Raw genomic sequence first — 16267 nt, forward strand, 5'->3', positions numbered from 1 at the left:
TGCAGAAGGACATGATAGACATATGATCACCCATGAGACTTTAGCTCAACTCTAATTATCATCAGTACTGCTCCAAGGGGAATTAAAGTGAAAAATGGTAACGCACTCACAGGCATAAACAGAGGAACATAAAAGAGTGCAGAAGGAATCAACTGACTCGTTTTTAATCGATCACATAAACATGTGGTGAGTGCAAATTGACATCAAGTACAAAGACTGCTATTGTAAGAAAAAGCTTCCAGAGTTAAGCCAAGATTTTTGGGGGTGTGTTTGCATGAAAATATCTACATGTATAAACATGTATAATATACTCAAATTAAACAATAAGAGCATTCTGATTCACATGATGCCAGCCAATGACAATCAGGAATTAATTGAAAAGTGCATAGGCCACTCTTATTTACATGGTATACTTTAAAATACTATTAAAAAATATACAATGAAACTACCATGAAATATGAATAAACCAGCATACAAAAACTATAGTATCTTCATGGTATTTTTTGTTACTGAAACAGACTCAACACTGCTGAATGTCTAATATGTGATTTATTGCTATTGTTGCATTGTTTTACACTGGGCATTTTTTTCTATTACAAGTCTTCTTTCAGTCTTACGGAAAGAAAACGTCCTAATTAAAATTTGTAGATTTCAATTGCAATACAAAGGCTGTTTTCTCAAAACTGTGAAAATGTATTTATTATATTTGGCTGTTGGCAGTATTATATATATATATATATATATATATATATATATATATATATATATATATATATATATATATATATATATATATATATATACATACATACACACACAAAATTTCCTCTATAACTATGTCAACCAAATGGAACAGTTGGCCTTATTCAATATTCAGATTTCTTTTCTGGACAAGAAACTTAAACTCACTGTCCAGCATAAAAAAAATTAAAAACAAATCTTTAAAACAATGACATTTCAAGCCATTTTTCTTCAAATTTCTAGATTGGATAGATTGGAAGTCTGCAAAATATAATCAGATAATCAAATTTACATTTGCTATTAAACTATATAGCTTACATTTTACCAAAAAAATTAAAACAAAAAAGTGTCTAATGTGAAAGTATTACCTGATATACTGGCTAACATATAGGCTATACATTTGTTTTACCCTACTCACCTGTGATGTCTTGTCTGAAGAAGAATACTTTTACAAAATGGTTTACTTCATCTACTAGCATGTAAGCACACCATCTTAAACTAATTATGTCAACCATGTTTAGAAGTTGCACTTTTATTCTGTTGTATTTTTTAATTCAAGTTTTTAAATATTACTCTATTTACACAAATACATTAATATGTATAAGAAATATTTCAAAATTGCGTTGTTTAGCTTACATTGATTTGGTTACAGAGATTTGTGCATTTAGGAAGGTTTGGCCGGACGTGCCACGTCACACAGCGTGAATCCATCCATTGGTCAAACACAAGCATATGCTGCTCCTTTTTCCTCCCTATGGCAGTTTTACGCCCCAAACACTAAATAATATTTTGCCCAATCAGCCTAACAAAGCGCATACCTCCGAGGGACACTTTTTATGACTGTCATATGCATTTTTAATCGGCTTTGTAATCGTTTGTAGTTGTCGTTCCCTTTGTCTTGGTTTCTTTTGCATCACTTTTCGAGACAATGGAGTCTCTTCGCCATCAGCGCTTGCAGCCCGGTATCGGATACGGAGCGAGCGCAACCGGGACTCTTCGGTCCCTGCGGCCCGGTGTAACCGGGACTCTTTCCTCGGCACAGGGTTCCCATATGTCGGTGTCTGCTTCCCCGGGGCCGCCGCCACCACTGCCGCCCCTTCAGCTCCACAGCCTCGGGTCCGGTATCATGGGGAGCGGGTTTGGTTCGGTGGACATGGCGGCAGGTCTGGGTCTGTCCAATCCCACCAACCCGGCGGTTCTGAGGGAGGCGGTGGACGCGGTGGTCAGGAGCTTTGCCAAACACACTCAAGGATACGGCAGGGGTATGTGGGGTCAACATGGAGATGTTTTGCACGATGAAAGCATAAGTGTAAATGATAAATAATGGCACAGCTTTTACAAATATAGTTCTAAATGTAACGTGCTTAGAAAGGTAATTTTGTTTTCAATTTGGTTCTTCTATTTAAGTTTTCCGGTATACCATTTTGTATTTTTTTTGCTTTAAAGGTTTTAATGAGTGTAAAAAATATAAAAAGTGGTGTAACCGTCATATAAAAATTTCACATGCGACTTGAACACACGTGAGAGTATATTTCATAAAAAGCACAAATGTAGCCTACCATATTTAAGAACGGAGGCTATATGAACACAAGGGGGGTTGTCATTTTCACATCTGTTTTGTCATTTTCACAACAATTGCCTTTCTGGATGTTGGTTGCACTGACTAATTTGGCAGACTTGCGTTTTTCAAATATTAATATAGGCTATAATTTATTTACACCACCCACTTTAAGCCATAAAAAATGACTTTAATTCATAAATTAAAACATGGTCATCAAGAGAGTTCTATGATGATTCAAATTCTCTGTAAGGATTGCATTTTGAATGTATTTTTGAATTATTTAATAGGCTAGATCTTGAAAAAATAAATAAATAAATGCAAGCTATTTCAAGTAAACAAATTCAGAAAATGTGCCTCAACTTCTGTCCGTGTCTCTGCAATATGAGTTTTAATCTCATTTCACTCTAAAAAAAAAAAAAAATATATATATATATATATATATATATATATATATATATATATATATATATATATATATATATATATATATATATATATATATATATATATATATAGCTGGAAATACCCTATATTTAGAATATTTTTCATTATGTCAGTAATTTCATGATGGTTAAGCACATACCTCCTTATAATCATTGTTGTAATGTTAAAAAATGGCATAATATGAAATATATATTTTTATAATATCTAGAAATATTACATTGAGTTAAATTAAGTTGAGAATGATCAATAACAATAACAAGGTCAGGGGATGGTGGTATGCTTAATTATGGAAATAATGTCACTGCAAAAGAAAAAGAAAAAAAAAAGTGTATTTGTATATATTACCTAGAAATATTATCTGAAATAAAAATAACCCAAATATGTCATTCATGGGGTTCACCTCACTAACTGGACTATAGCACTGTAGGTGTGTTTGAACATTCGATTAGATCACTCTAAGCAGATTGAGTCCCCTGACATGCTGACCTAAATACATCGAAGGGATTATTGTCGGATAAATTCTGTTGCCTGTGTACTTCAGAGGCAGGTTAAGTGTTTTAATCTACCTCAGAGACACCTCAGAACATCTGAATGTAAACAAGCTCATCTTTCATTTGCTGATGAAAGACCTTTATATAATTGTGATGATCTTCACATTACTCTCGTCCAAATACACCACCCTTATTTTCTGTTAGATACTAGTATCTAAGCAATTCCACAACAACAAGCTTCCTTTATATCAGGCATGAAATGAGCATGTGCTTTTCATTTTGTGCTGCTGAGACAGTCATAGCGAAAGATTTATGAACTGTTTTGCAAAAGAGCCATTGTAGATATTTAGCTTGATTTATTTTGCCCTCTAAACAAACTTAAAGCGCAAGTTTTGAATGTCAGTAGTATATGAAAATGAACTACATTTACTCGTTCTTTGTCTTAACTGGACAGAGATATTCCTGTTTATTGGTCAGCTAAAGTCATCAGGGGGACTTCTCATTCGGCTGACTTTAGACAGCTCCAGGGCTTTTGTGAAAACTACAGATTTGTATATTCTGTCCTTGGGTTGGGCACAAGGTGCTCCCCTTCATCTTCTTCCAAAACTGATACCGGAATTACCCCCTCCGGTAATTCATGTCAGAATTTTTGGGTGAACCAGCCCTTTAAAACTCAACACCCATAATGTACTGGGCACATTGCCGTCTAAGGCTATACCCACCCACGTTGAAGGGGACGTTCTTGCGACCTCGGTCAATGTTCTCTAAAGATGACGAAAGTACAGAACCTTTATAGAACATTTGGGACGTTCCTAAAATGTCCTCTTTTGGTTATGAAAATGCTGCAGCTCAAGGTTCCTTATTGGTCATGTAATAACATGTCTTTCCTGTAGCTCAATGAGTAGAGCATGGCGCTAGCAACGCCAAGGTCATGGGTTCGATTCCCAGGGAAAGCAAGACTTGACAAAAATGTAAAATGTGTACCTTGAATACAATGTAAGTCGCTTTGGATAAAAGCCTCTGCCAAATGCATAAATGTAAATGTAATAACGTTTCTTATATGACTTTACGGGGATGTTCCATATTGGTTATTCTATGGTCACACAGCAATGTTACAAAGAGGATATTTGGGACGTTAACAGAACGTTCCCACATGGTCCTCTGTTGGTAATATAGTACCGTTCCTGATATGACTTTGGGGGGCGTCCCATATTGGTTATTCTGTGGTCACATAGCAATGTTACTAAGAGGACATTTGATACAATAACAGAACTTTCCCACATGGTCCTCTATTAGCCAAATAATAACTTTCCTTATATGACTTTAGGGGGATGGTCCATATTGGTTATTCTACACACAGCAACTTTACAAAGAGGACATTAACAGAAAAATCCCATGCGGTTCCCTAGTCAGATGGGTACGTTTCATTTGGGACTGCAGTGCAACATATCTGGTTCAGTGCAGTGGTCTCTACACTACATTCCCGTACTGTTTGCAGGACCAATAAGGGAACAACCTAGAATGTTATTTTGGCCCTTCTATCACATTTACTGAATGCTTTGTGTGAATCAATGAATGTACACTGGCTGCTTTGAAAATGAGGTTCAGAAAAACACAGGATTTGCACAAAAGTTCTTTCTCAATGATGGATCAATACCAACTTTTTAACCAACTTCATATTCAGAACATGTAAATACTACACGCTTATATATATTTTGGGAATGTACGCAAATCGCCAATGTGAATACAGTCAACGCAAGCACAGAGATCAGAGTTATACTGTATTTGTTGTATTTGAATACAGTTGACTGTATTCACAGAGGTCCGCCAAATAACTGCACTCAGACTGGTATGTTCTATGCAATTGTATTGATAGAAAAACACAAGATACATTTCTAGTTTAAACATTAATTGATTTTCAGATATTCCTTTTCAAAAGAAAAAAGTACTTTGTGCACTGGTGTGCAGTCATGTTGGAACAGGAATGGGCCATCTCCAAACTGTTCCCACAATGTTGAGAGCATGAAATTGTCCAAAATGTCTGGGTATTAAGAGTTCCTTTCACTGGAACTAAGGGGCTAAACCCAACCCCCTAGAAAAACAACCCCATGCCATAATCCCCCTTCCACCAAACTTTACACGTGACATGATGTAGTCAGGCAAGTATGGTTCTCCTGGCAACTGCCAAAACCAGACTCATCCATCAGATTGCCAGACAGAGAAGCGTGATTGGTCACTCCAGAGGACACGTCTTCACTACTCTAGAGTACAGTGGCAGCGTGCTTTACACCACTGCATCTGGCACTCTGCATTGCATTTGGTGATGTAAGGCTTGGATGCAGCTGTTCGGCCATGGAAATCAATTCCATGAATCTCTCTAGAGTTCTTCAGATAATCTGAAGGCCACACAAAGTCTGGAGGTCTGTAGCTGCTCTGCAAAAAGTTGGCAACTTCTGCGCACTGTGTGGCAACCTATCAGGGTACCACACTTGAATTCACTAAACTCCTGAGAGCAACCCATATTTTTACAAATGTTTGTAGAAGCATCTGCATGTCTAGGAGCTTAATTTTATACACCCGTGGCCATGGAAATGATTGGAACGCATGAATTCAATGATTTGGATGTTACTTATATACTTCAATATGTGAATGTGAAATGTTATTCACGTTTTGAACCGTATTGAATTTGAACCGTAAGTCTTAAAATAGACATGAGTCTTAAAGTATAATTGAATGGTGCTGTATATTCTGATATGATGTTTCTGAATCCCACAGTGAATGTCGTGGAGGCCTTACAGGAGTTCTGGCAGATGAAGCAGTCACGGGGTGCTGACCTGAGGAACGGCGCTCTTGTAGTCTATGAGATGGTCCCATCCAATAACCCTCCATACGTCTGCTACGTCAGTCTCCCCGGGGGCAGTTGCTTCGGGAGTTTTCAGGCAAGAACCTCATGCTACATTCCCTTTGCATTTTCCAAGAACCTCAGATCTTCCGAAAATAAATAATTGTGTTTTGGTTGCCATCTGTATCTGCATATTTTCTGTCTAATGTTTTCTCTTGAGGATCTCTTGGAAATAAATTCTGCGAGCATCTTCAGGATTCGATTACAGTGTGGTTAAATAGCATCTTTGATCTTCTCAGTTCTGCCCGACCAAAGCTGAAGCAAGACGGAGCGCGGCCAAAATTGCCCTAATGAATTCTGTTTTCAATGAGCACCCATCTCGACGCATCACAGATGAGTTTATAGAGAAGAGTGTGTGCGAGGCTCTAGCCTCTTTTAACGTGAGTGCTCACAGTTATCTTTATTCGGTTAAAGTTCATCCAAAGAATTCAAATTCCAGCATAATATTCTCACCATCAACACTTCAAAACAATTCTTCTGTGGAACACACTGATTGCTTTTTCTCACGCAGTTACAATGAATGCACTGGAGCTTTTAAGCTGAATAAAAGTAGATCATGTGATTCATGGGCTGTAGTCAAAGAAATGTTGAGGTTTTTAGTTAATAAGAATTAGGCTTAAAAATCTAGACTGTTTAGTGAACAAATCATTCACACAAAAAATCTCAAAATAGCATTCTTGTCAATAATGAGAACTGACAGAATTTTTATTTCATGTGAACCAAAGAAGTTTTTAATGGCTGCATTTATTTGATATTGTGAAATATTATTGCAATTTAATAACACTTCTATTTTAATAGATTTAACATGCAATTTATTTCTGTGATGGAAAAGCTGAATTTTCAGCATCATTACTCTAGTTTTCAGTGTCACATGATCCTTCAGAAATCATTCTAATATGCTGATTGTCTGCTCAAGAAACATTTCTTATTATTATCAATGTTAAAAACAGTTGTGCTGCTTAATATTTTTGTGTAAACCGTACATTTTGTCCACATTTTTACATAAATAGGGAGTTTAAAAGAACAGCATTTTTGTTTTGAAAATATTTTGAAATATTATAATTGACTACTGTCACTTGATTTGTTTAATGCATCTTTGCTGAATATAAGTATAAATATATTTAAAAATCAGTAGTGTATTTTTTGACATTGTTTAACTTTACTCCTCTTTATTTAATGCAGGGAAACAGAGAAGAAGCTGATAACCCTAGTACAGGCATCGGTGCTTTTCGCTTCATGTTAGAGTCTAATAAGGGGAAGTCCATGCTGGAGTTCCAGGTAAGGGAGATCATGATCGGACTGCATGGAAAGATGCGAGTTATATGTTCATGTGACTTAAAGATTCACATACTTAACATTTTTTTAGGAACTGATGACAGTTTTTCAGCTTCTGCATTGGAATGGTAGTCTCAAAGCCATGAGAGAAAGGCAGTGCTCCCGTCAGGTGAAGTCAAATGTTCCATTTTCAGTCGCAAAAAAATGTCATGTGAGGAATCATGTCCTTTATCTTTTGAGATAAAAAGTTTAGTGCAGTACGAGAACACGCTGTAACTTTTTTAGATCTCAAAACCTACTCCAAAAATACAATGTAAAATTATTCTAACATGATCGCCCAAATTTACGTCACCAACGAAAGAAAGAAATTGCATAGCTATTATTCCAAATACTAGAAAAGAAATAAAAATGTGGGAAAGTCCTCCAAACCTTATACTGTTCCTGACAGATTTAGGATCAGAGAGATGTTGCAAAATGTGTGTTGTTATAACTAAATTATAGCATGTATATATTTAAGATTTTTTAAAATATATATAAAATATTTAAGTCTATAAATGTATATGGTATATACATGCAAATATTTCTTGAATATATACATGTAGGCGTGTATTTATGTATACGTAATAATTATACACAGTACACGCACATATTATGTAAACACAAACTTTTATTTTGGATGCAAAAATTCCCAATTAATCATTTGAAAGACCTATTAAAAACATAAAAAAGCAATTTTCCTTTTATATATAAAATATACAAAAACCTAAACTTTTTTTCTATTCAAGCTAGTTGCAACATTTCTCATTTTCATTTAGTTTAACATATAATAAATACTAAAATAAGTTAAAATAAAATAAAAATTAATAAAAACTATATAGACACCATTAAAAATATTACTTTATAATTATTTATAATTAAAGATATTAATTAGAAGTATGATAGTATGTCAATATACTAAAATAACATTTTTAATAATTTTTATGAAAATATAAAATGTTAATGAAAAAAAAGTTTAGTAAAGATAATAACAAATAAAGAAAATTGCAATAAAAACCATCATAGTATCTCAGTGATAACACTGGCAAAATATTTATAATCTCAAAACAAAAAAACTATTCAAAATATTAATAAAAAAACTATCATAGTATCTGAATGATACTAAAATAACACTAAAATATGGAATAATATAAAAATAAAAACAAATAAAAAGTAATAAATTCTAGAATAGTATCTCAACAACACTGCCAAACATGTTTATAAAAAAGGACATTTAATAAATAAAATAAAAAACAATTCTAAATATGAATAAAATCATAGTATCTGAATAATACTAAAAAAAGCTATCATAGTATCTCGTTGGTAATACTGGCAAAATGTACACAAAGAAACTGACTAAAATCACTATTTATTTATTTATTTATATAGATTTTTAGTTTTCTATTTGTTATTAGTCCCTTGTAAATATTTATTTGACGCATTGATATGTTTCACTGACCTGCCTACAGTATGTATAACAATTAGCCTCTTTTGTAAACAGGAAGTGCTTGCTCATTACTCGCACCGAGCGCTAGACGATGACATGCGTACACAAATGGCTGCCGACTGGGTCAGCCGAGAACACACTTTATCTGGAACCATCAACCGAGAGATGGCCGCCACCGAGCGCGAGCTGGAAGAGGCGCGTCTGGCGGGACGGGAGCTGCGCTTTTATAAAGAAAAGAAAGACATTCTGCTAATGGCAGTGGGGCAGCTAGGTGGGTCAAACACTACAACTCTGCCCTGCACATGCTGAAGAATATGAAGACGTGTCAGACGTGGCATATGATTGTTCCAGATAGCACTCCAAAACTCAAACAGTCTTTTTTAACTTGTGTGTGTGTGTGTGTGCGTGTTTGTATGTGAGAAGGAGTCAAAAAATCAGCATTTTGAATAATTCCACAGACAAAAACTACAATGAATTATATGTTTGTCGGGTTTTTTTATATATTGAATCAGTTTCAAGTCATTTTAAACTTGAAACTAAATCAAGTGCTATATTGCTTTTCTTACTATACCAGTATTATCCTCCAGTGTTACTGACTGACTGCACTGGCGAATGGACCTTCTGTGTCTGAGTCGGGAAAATCAGTTTTGAGGCCTTTTTTAAAAATCTTTGCATTGTGTTTCTCATGAATCCTGTTACGCATGGGCACTGCTTCTTTTATTTTTAGCTGTCTCGCCAAAGCACTGCCCATTAGTTTTGTTACATGGACACAGCGATACAGCAATTTCCAATATTCTGCATTTATATTCACAAAATAGGCTTGCTCGTTTATTTGCTACATATATGTGCTTTTGGTGAATATACAAACCTTTTCTTTGTAATGTTAATCTGAAGTATGTTCATGTAAACACGCTTTTATATACAGTACTTTTCAGTTAACTAAACTTTTCCACGAGAGCCATAAGTGTTTGCTAAAGAAGCAACCGGACTATATTTCACAACACAAAGGTCAGATTTTCTCACACTGTCATAGCACCGAAATCCCAGCCCAGGAAACACACCAAGGCTGTTTCCTTCAGCCTATTGAAAGGAAAGCTGAAGCTGTGCCCTCATTAGATTGCCTTCCGTTACCTTTGTGATTGTAGAGCAATCATGCTCATTTCAAGGCAACGTTTTATATCTACCTCCTTTCTCAAAGCTGTTGTGAACATTTTTTACCATATACATACAAGTGCAGATGGGATTTGCGTTTCGATGAGCAATGCTTTGCAGTGAGGTGCTTCATTGGGAACAACAGGAAATAAAAACCATACTGGCGGTCAAACGTTTGGAATAATTAAGATTTGGAATGATTTGGAAATAAGTCTCTTATGCTGCTCGGTTACTGTCAGTCATTGTTGGTGCTCTGTTATTAATGATGGTTCTTATTATCAATGGTGATTTTTTTTTTTTTTTTTGCTGATTAATATTTTTGTGGAAACAAAAAGAAAAGTGGGACTTTTTTAAATAATACAAATATACAAATATTTTTTTGCAACGCATGTCTTTAATGTCACTTGAATCAATTTATTGCATTCAATAAAAGTTTTTTTTTTTTTTTCTGTCATACCCCATATTTTTAAATGGTAGTTTTCACAAAAATATTAAGCATATATAATATATATATGTATATATATGTATATATATGTTTACTACGGAGCCCTGAACATGACATCCAGGAAAAATTAAGTTGTGGGAACTTATTCATAATTAATGGCCACAATTGAACTAAAACAAAGGAACAAATTGACTTACTAAAACAAGAACAAATTGTTAATTTGTGCCCACAATGAATATATATTTGTCTGCATATGTGGGGCTCCTTACATGTTTTTTGAGCAGCAAATCAGCATATTAGAATGATTTCTGAAGGATCATGTGACTCTTAAGACTGGAGTAATGATGCTGAAAATTCAGCTTTGCGTCGCAGGAATAAGCTACATTTTAAAATGTATTCAAATAGAAAACATTTATTTAATTTTTCATAATATTACTGTTTTTACTGTATTTTTGATCAAATAAATGCAGTCTTGGTGAGCATAAGAGACTTACTTAAAAATAATTAAAAGTCTAATTCCAAACTTTTGGCCACCAGTGTATATGGCTTCTTATAGACACAAAACGGTCCTTATAGCCTGTACTGTTTATTAAATCATTAAAATACAATCAAATATTTTAAAATGTAACCCTTTCTTATTCCATCATCATAATTAATTGTATTATAATCGATTATCATGCATTACTGGGTGAAGTGATGATGTAAACTTGTTAATGTTTTATCTCAGTCATTTGCTTCAGTATCGGAGGCTACGACGGCATGTCACCAGTCAGTTGCCTTTCAGATCATTTTAGATCAGCTTCAGGATCATTGCTGTCTGCTTGAACTGAATTCTAAAGGACTAGCTGCTAAGTCTTGATACTAAGTCATCACATCATAAAGACGATCAATGAAGGATGTGCGTGTAATGAACATCAATGATTGTCATTATTAGCCATTCAGTTCTGAAAATTATACTTTTAAGGGCTAATTGTAAACACGTGTGTTTTAAAGTTGTGCATTTGTGGTCCTAAACATCAAAGTTAAACTGCAGAACTGTCTTAATAATACAATTAAAGCCCTGGCAGTTTATAGGCTGGTATCATCAAACTATATTACAGTTCTTAACATGGCATTAAAAAAAATATTATTTCAATAAACTATTCACACACAGATTTTGTCAAAATACAGCTTTGTCACAAGCCCCTTTCTTAAAACCTTCATGATGTGCAGGCGATTATGTAGGTTCGATCACTACAAATTATTTATTTATTCAGACCATGAATTTTGTGAAATGACAATGATACATTTTGTGAAAGACGGGCCATACTAACAGTATTATTTGCAGTTATCTAAATATCTTTTTCAATGTAATTATTATCTGAATCATATCATATGCTTCTGAAAATAATTTCTTTGTGAGTGTATTTTAAATGTTCTTTTTCAAAACCTATGTTGTTGTTTTTTTTTTATTTGTCTTATGACTCTATCATATTTTACTGAAGTGTAAATTGCATATACATGTGCAATGCATATACATTGCATTTAATTTTATACAATTTGTTGGGTGTTTTCCCTGCTGTTTTTACTCTCTTGTTTACCAAAATTATTTTTCAATTAATACTTAAGGTAGTGAATTTGAATCAGTGCATGTCGAGACATTTTGTACATTCATTATTTGTTTTGTATGAATAGTCTAACTGCCATTTTACATGTTTTATACGATTTTGATGCGTAGCCATTTTTTGTTGATTTATATTCTTTACAAATCAATAAAGAGCCTTTTCATATACATGTATATGTAGTGTAACTTCTCACAATTGTGACTGTAAAAAACTAAATATACAAAACTTAACATTTCCACTGGTTGTGGTCCATGAAGGTTACAAAATCAGAAAAAATATAACTTAGTCAAATGTTCTTCTGTAAATACATTGAGTGCGTAGAAGAAATTAGACTTTTAATGAGCGCGGACTTTTATTTTGAAACCAATGAGTGATATGAGTTAACTCTTTGTTTATACCTCTATATCTTTTTTAAATAATATATTATAAAAATTTGGAAAACAAACATGTTGTGCTTTATTGGTATTTAAAAGTGAGTTATAAATTCAGCGTATTAAACAAACTTGCTGACATTTTTGTCAGGCAAAATACACTACTACCTTTTGGGGGTCCTTTATCATACCAGTAGCCAGCGCCGTTCATGTGGTTTAGTGAATGCAATGACAGATTTTGAGACATAGGTGTTGAAATATTTTTGAATTTAGATAAAGTATATACGCCGTGGTGGCTATATTTAATATTTGTAACTAAATAGATGCATTAATTTTCAGTCTCAACGTCTATATTAATCATGTGGGCTGTAGCATCATCAAGGTTTGTCCTTCAAAGCTGCTGGAATCTCTCAAATCTAAAATCTTCCTTGAGTCAAATACAGAATCTGTCACAAACAGCATGCAAGGTAAGGTGAAAGAAATTAACATCTTTGACAACAGGGCTGATTTGTATTGATTTCTGACTGTTATTAGTTGCAAATAGACATAATTTGATAAACTCTTTATGTCTGATGATAACCAATAGTTAAACAGATAAACAATAGTTTATGAAAGCACATATGTGTGCAGTGACACTGGAATGATTTTAAAGATGGAGTTGTGATGAAAATACATGGACACCTTTTGACTTTTGTTCTCATCCATTTCAAATGTAATCTTTTTCTAGAATACAGTTGTCGTTGAACGCTGTTGGAAGGTTCCTCTATCAAAGGAAGGAAAGCCAGCCAAGCTACATCCACGTCGACACAGGGTGTACCGCATGGTTGAGGACCAAAAACACAATTCTCAGGACAAAATGGAGCTCATCCTCACTCAGACCGTGGCCAGTGAGTGCTCTTGCCTTACAAAAAAATAACTTTTTCATATTTGGATTTTTGCTTTAATATTTATTTTACAGAGCTTGGCGGACGAGGCGACACAGTTTTTGTGAAAAAATCATTGGGCCGCAACAAATTGCTACCCCAAGGCCTGGCTGTCTACCCTTCACAGGAAAATAAAGACATGTTCACAGAAGAAATAAGGGTTAGTTACACAAATCATTTTAATTAGTCATTGACATATTTCATATAGATACCCACATGAGAAAAATAAAAGTTTTGCTTAATTATGACAAAAAGTCAAAATGTCATAATGAGTATTCAAAATTGACATTATAAGCCATAATTATGAGATAATTGGCATATTAAGTAAAATTTCCGTCATAATTATAACAAGTCGAAATGATTGCATACCAGAAAAATAATCACTTAAGTCATAATTGACATTAAAAAGTTTGACATAAGATGAGGAATTCTGTCTTTAAAAGTCATTGTGACAAGTTTTAAATGATTACAAAAAACTACATTTTGACAAATTGAAAATTCACTTACTAAGTGAATTATGACTTAATAGTTCATCATTTAGATTTTTGAATCTCATAATTCGGACATGAAAAGTTGAAATTATGATTTAATATCATAATTTCAACGTTTATTCTTAGAATCGTCATTTTATCGTAATTTTGACTTGTCATGATTCTGACACGTGGTATGTCATCATTTCATCATTGTCAATTTCGACTCATCACATAATTGACTGTCAATTTTGACCTTTTAATGTAATCATTTTGGCTTATGTCATAATGAAGATTTACCAAAGCATCATTGTTCTTCTTATATGGTGGAAATGGTTTTCGATAACGTGAAGTGTTCACAGTTTGCTTGGTTTACTTTTTAGCTACTGCGTGAGGGACGTCCAGAAGACCGAATCCAGACACGCACAGGACAGCTTGTGAGTTATCTTGTGTGTTTGAAACTATAAAACATTATTTCTTAAACAAAATGGCAGGTTTTATATGTCAATGTGAGCAGTCTTTGCGTTCGTTTTGCAGACTGTTGAATTCCTGAAGAAAACACAGCTTGAAGTTGCCATGCACACTTCAGTTCAGTACTCGCTCACAAAAGAGATCGTTTGCAGACAGTTTCTTAGACGGGTAAGATAATAAAAAGGAAAGTTTTTTCTTTTTTTTTGGAATTATACAATTCTGTCAACTCAGAATCTTAATTTTCAGAAACGAACATCATAAAATGCAAGTGTATTTGTGAATTCAGAAGAAATGCATACCTACATTGTTCGCAGTGGTTTTGTACAATTTACTGTATTGCTGTCCACAGCTCGGTGTGTTTGTGCCGACTCATGCCTTGACACTTCCAGAAGAACCAATCACAGGGCAAGGAGAATACTGGTGTGATGTCACGGTAAGTGCAAACAGTACAGTTTAATGATCATTTTACACATGTCCTCTTTTGGGATTCAATCGTTGCTGGCAGACCTTGCCATCTGAACAGTATTTGATGTCTTAGGTGAATGGAGTGGACACGGTCAGGGTGCCCATGTCTGTGGTGCCGTATGTGGAGCCCAGCCAGCTGATGCTGATGAAGAAACAACAAAAGCAGGAACAGTCGGATTCTGAATAGTGTTTTATTTTCTAAATTCAGTGTGTTGGAGAAAAACTACTTGGAGAATATACACAAGGAATTTGTACAAATAAAATGATTGTTTATTTCGTCCTGTACAGTCTTCATTTTCTAGCTTACATCTGTCTTATGAATAAATGAACATTCATATGAATATGTTCAGTAAACGGTGAGCATCTGAAGTGTCTCAGATGAAGGAAATAATCACAAGAATTATTTATCAGATTAACAAAAAATATATCCGACCAAATGTTCTTATCGGACCGATAACGGTAACATTAACATGCACTATATTGCCAAAAGTTTTGGCACGCCTGCCTTTACATGCACACAAACTTTTAATGAAATCCCATTCTGAATGTGTAGGGTTTTATATGGAGTTGGCCCACGCTTTGCAGCTATAACAGCTTCAAAAAAAAAAAAAAAATTCCCCCTCTATTTCTCCTTTCTTCTTTCCTTTTCTGGTCTTTGCTACTCTGAGCAGTGTACAAATCTTGGTATTTAGGGCACTTTTTGTGTTTCGTTGCCTCTTCTTGACGGATCGCTTCCTGTACTCCTGAGTTGTAAGTCGCTTTGGATAAAAGCGTCTGCTAAATGCATAAATGTAAATGTCAACTCTTCTGGGAAGGCCTTCCACAAGGTTTGGAGTGTGTTTAGGAGTTTTAGGACAGTTCTTCTAGAAGCGCATTTGTGAGGTCAGGCACCGATGTTGGACGAGAAGGCCTGTCACACAGTCTCCGCTCTAATTCATCCCAAAGGTGTTCTATCAGGTTGAGGTCAGGACTCTGTGCAGGCCAGTCAAGTTCCTCCACACCAAACTCACTCATCCATGTATTCATGGACTTGGTGGACTTGGCTTTGTGCACTGGTGAAGAGTCATGTTGAAACAGGAAGAGGCCATCCCCAAACTGTTCCCACAAAGTTGGGAGCATGAAATTGTCCAAAATTGCCCAAAAAGAGCTTCTTTCACTTAGCCTGACATATTCAAGGTCATACTCAATTCTAGTCAGAATATGAGTCTGAAACTGCTCCATTGGGCTGTGATAATGGGGCGTGTTTCAACCGAACCAGAAAAGACATCAATTGTCTAGACTTACAGCCAATCAGAGCAACGAAGCAACGCATCACGTTAGTTGTCAAATGTCAACAGAGCTCAACTGCACTGTATTGCCAAGTCCATGTTTTTTTTTCCGCGGATTGTTTTCTATGTTCCCGGGTTGAAGCGACAATTATGTGATATATATAGACCCATGAGTGCAAATTTTAGCTGGCAACCTTGCCA

General features: G+C 34.8%; 2 protein-coding genes across 2 annotated transcripts; both read left to right on the forward strand.

Annotated features, from left to right (window-relative positions):
* The first annotated feature begins 1306 nt into the window (after positions 1-1306).
* lix1l (limb and CNS expressed 1 like) lies at positions 1307-12440 on the forward strand. The gene is made up of 6 exons (XM_067425135.1): positions 1307-2003; positions 6013-6176; positions 6379-6519; positions 7322-7417; positions 7506-7583; positions 8952-12440. The coding sequence occupies exons 1-6, from the start codon at positions 1670-1672 to the stop codon at positions 9204-9206; spliced, it is 1068 nt and encodes a 355-aa protein (XP_067281236.1). The 5' UTR covers positions 1307-1669; the 3' UTR covers positions 9207-12440.
* A 212-nt stretch (positions 12441-12652) lies between these two features.
* Positions 12653-15074, forward strand: mrpl9 (mitochondrial ribosomal protein L9). Its single transcript, XM_067425724.1, has 7 exons — positions 12653-12936; positions 13197-13356; positions 13428-13552; positions 14246-14299; positions 14400-14501; positions 14683-14766; positions 14872-15074. The coding sequence occupies exons 1-7, from the start codon at positions 12829-12831 to the stop codon at positions 14983-14985; spliced, it is 747 nt and encodes a 248-aa protein (XP_067281825.1). The 5' UTR covers positions 12653-12828; the 3' UTR covers positions 14986-15074.
* Positions 15075-16267: the final 1193 nt, after the last annotated feature.

The sequence above is a fragment of the Pseudorasbora parva genome, chromosome 19, assembly GCF_024679245.1.
Source record: "Pseudorasbora parva isolate DD20220531a chromosome 19, ASM2467924v1, whole genome shotgun sequence".
Taxonomy (NCBI): Eukaryota; Metazoa; Chordata; class Actinopteri; order Cypriniformes; family Gobionidae; genus Pseudorasbora; species Pseudorasbora parva.

Bases quoted from the DNA above. Each gene is read 5' to 3' on its own strand.
- mrpl9 (XM_067425724.1), top strand. From the start codon at position 12,829: ATGTGGGCTGTAGCATCATCAAGGTTTGTCCTTCAAAGCTGCTGGAAT. The intron at 12,937-13,196 runs GTAAGGTGAAAG...ATCTTTTTCTAG, and splicing joins TGTCACAAACAGCATGCAAG to AATACAGTTGTCGTTGAACG. The intron at 13,357-13,427 runs GTGAGTGCTCTT...TTTATTTTACAG, and splicing joins CCTCACTCAGACCGTGGCCA to AGCTTGGCGGACGAGGCGAC.
- lix1l (XM_067425135.1), top strand. From the start codon at position 1,670: ATGGAGTCTCTTCGCCATCAGCGCTTGCAGCCCGGTATCGGATACGGA. The intron at 2,004-6,012 runs GTATGTGGGGTC...TGAATCCCACAG, and splicing joins CACTCAAGGATACGGCAGGG to TGAATGTCGTGGAGGCCTTA. The intron at 7,418-7,505 runs GTAAGGGAGATC...ACATTTTTTTAG, and splicing joins AGTCCATGCTGGAGTTCCAG to GAACTGATGACAGTTTTTCA.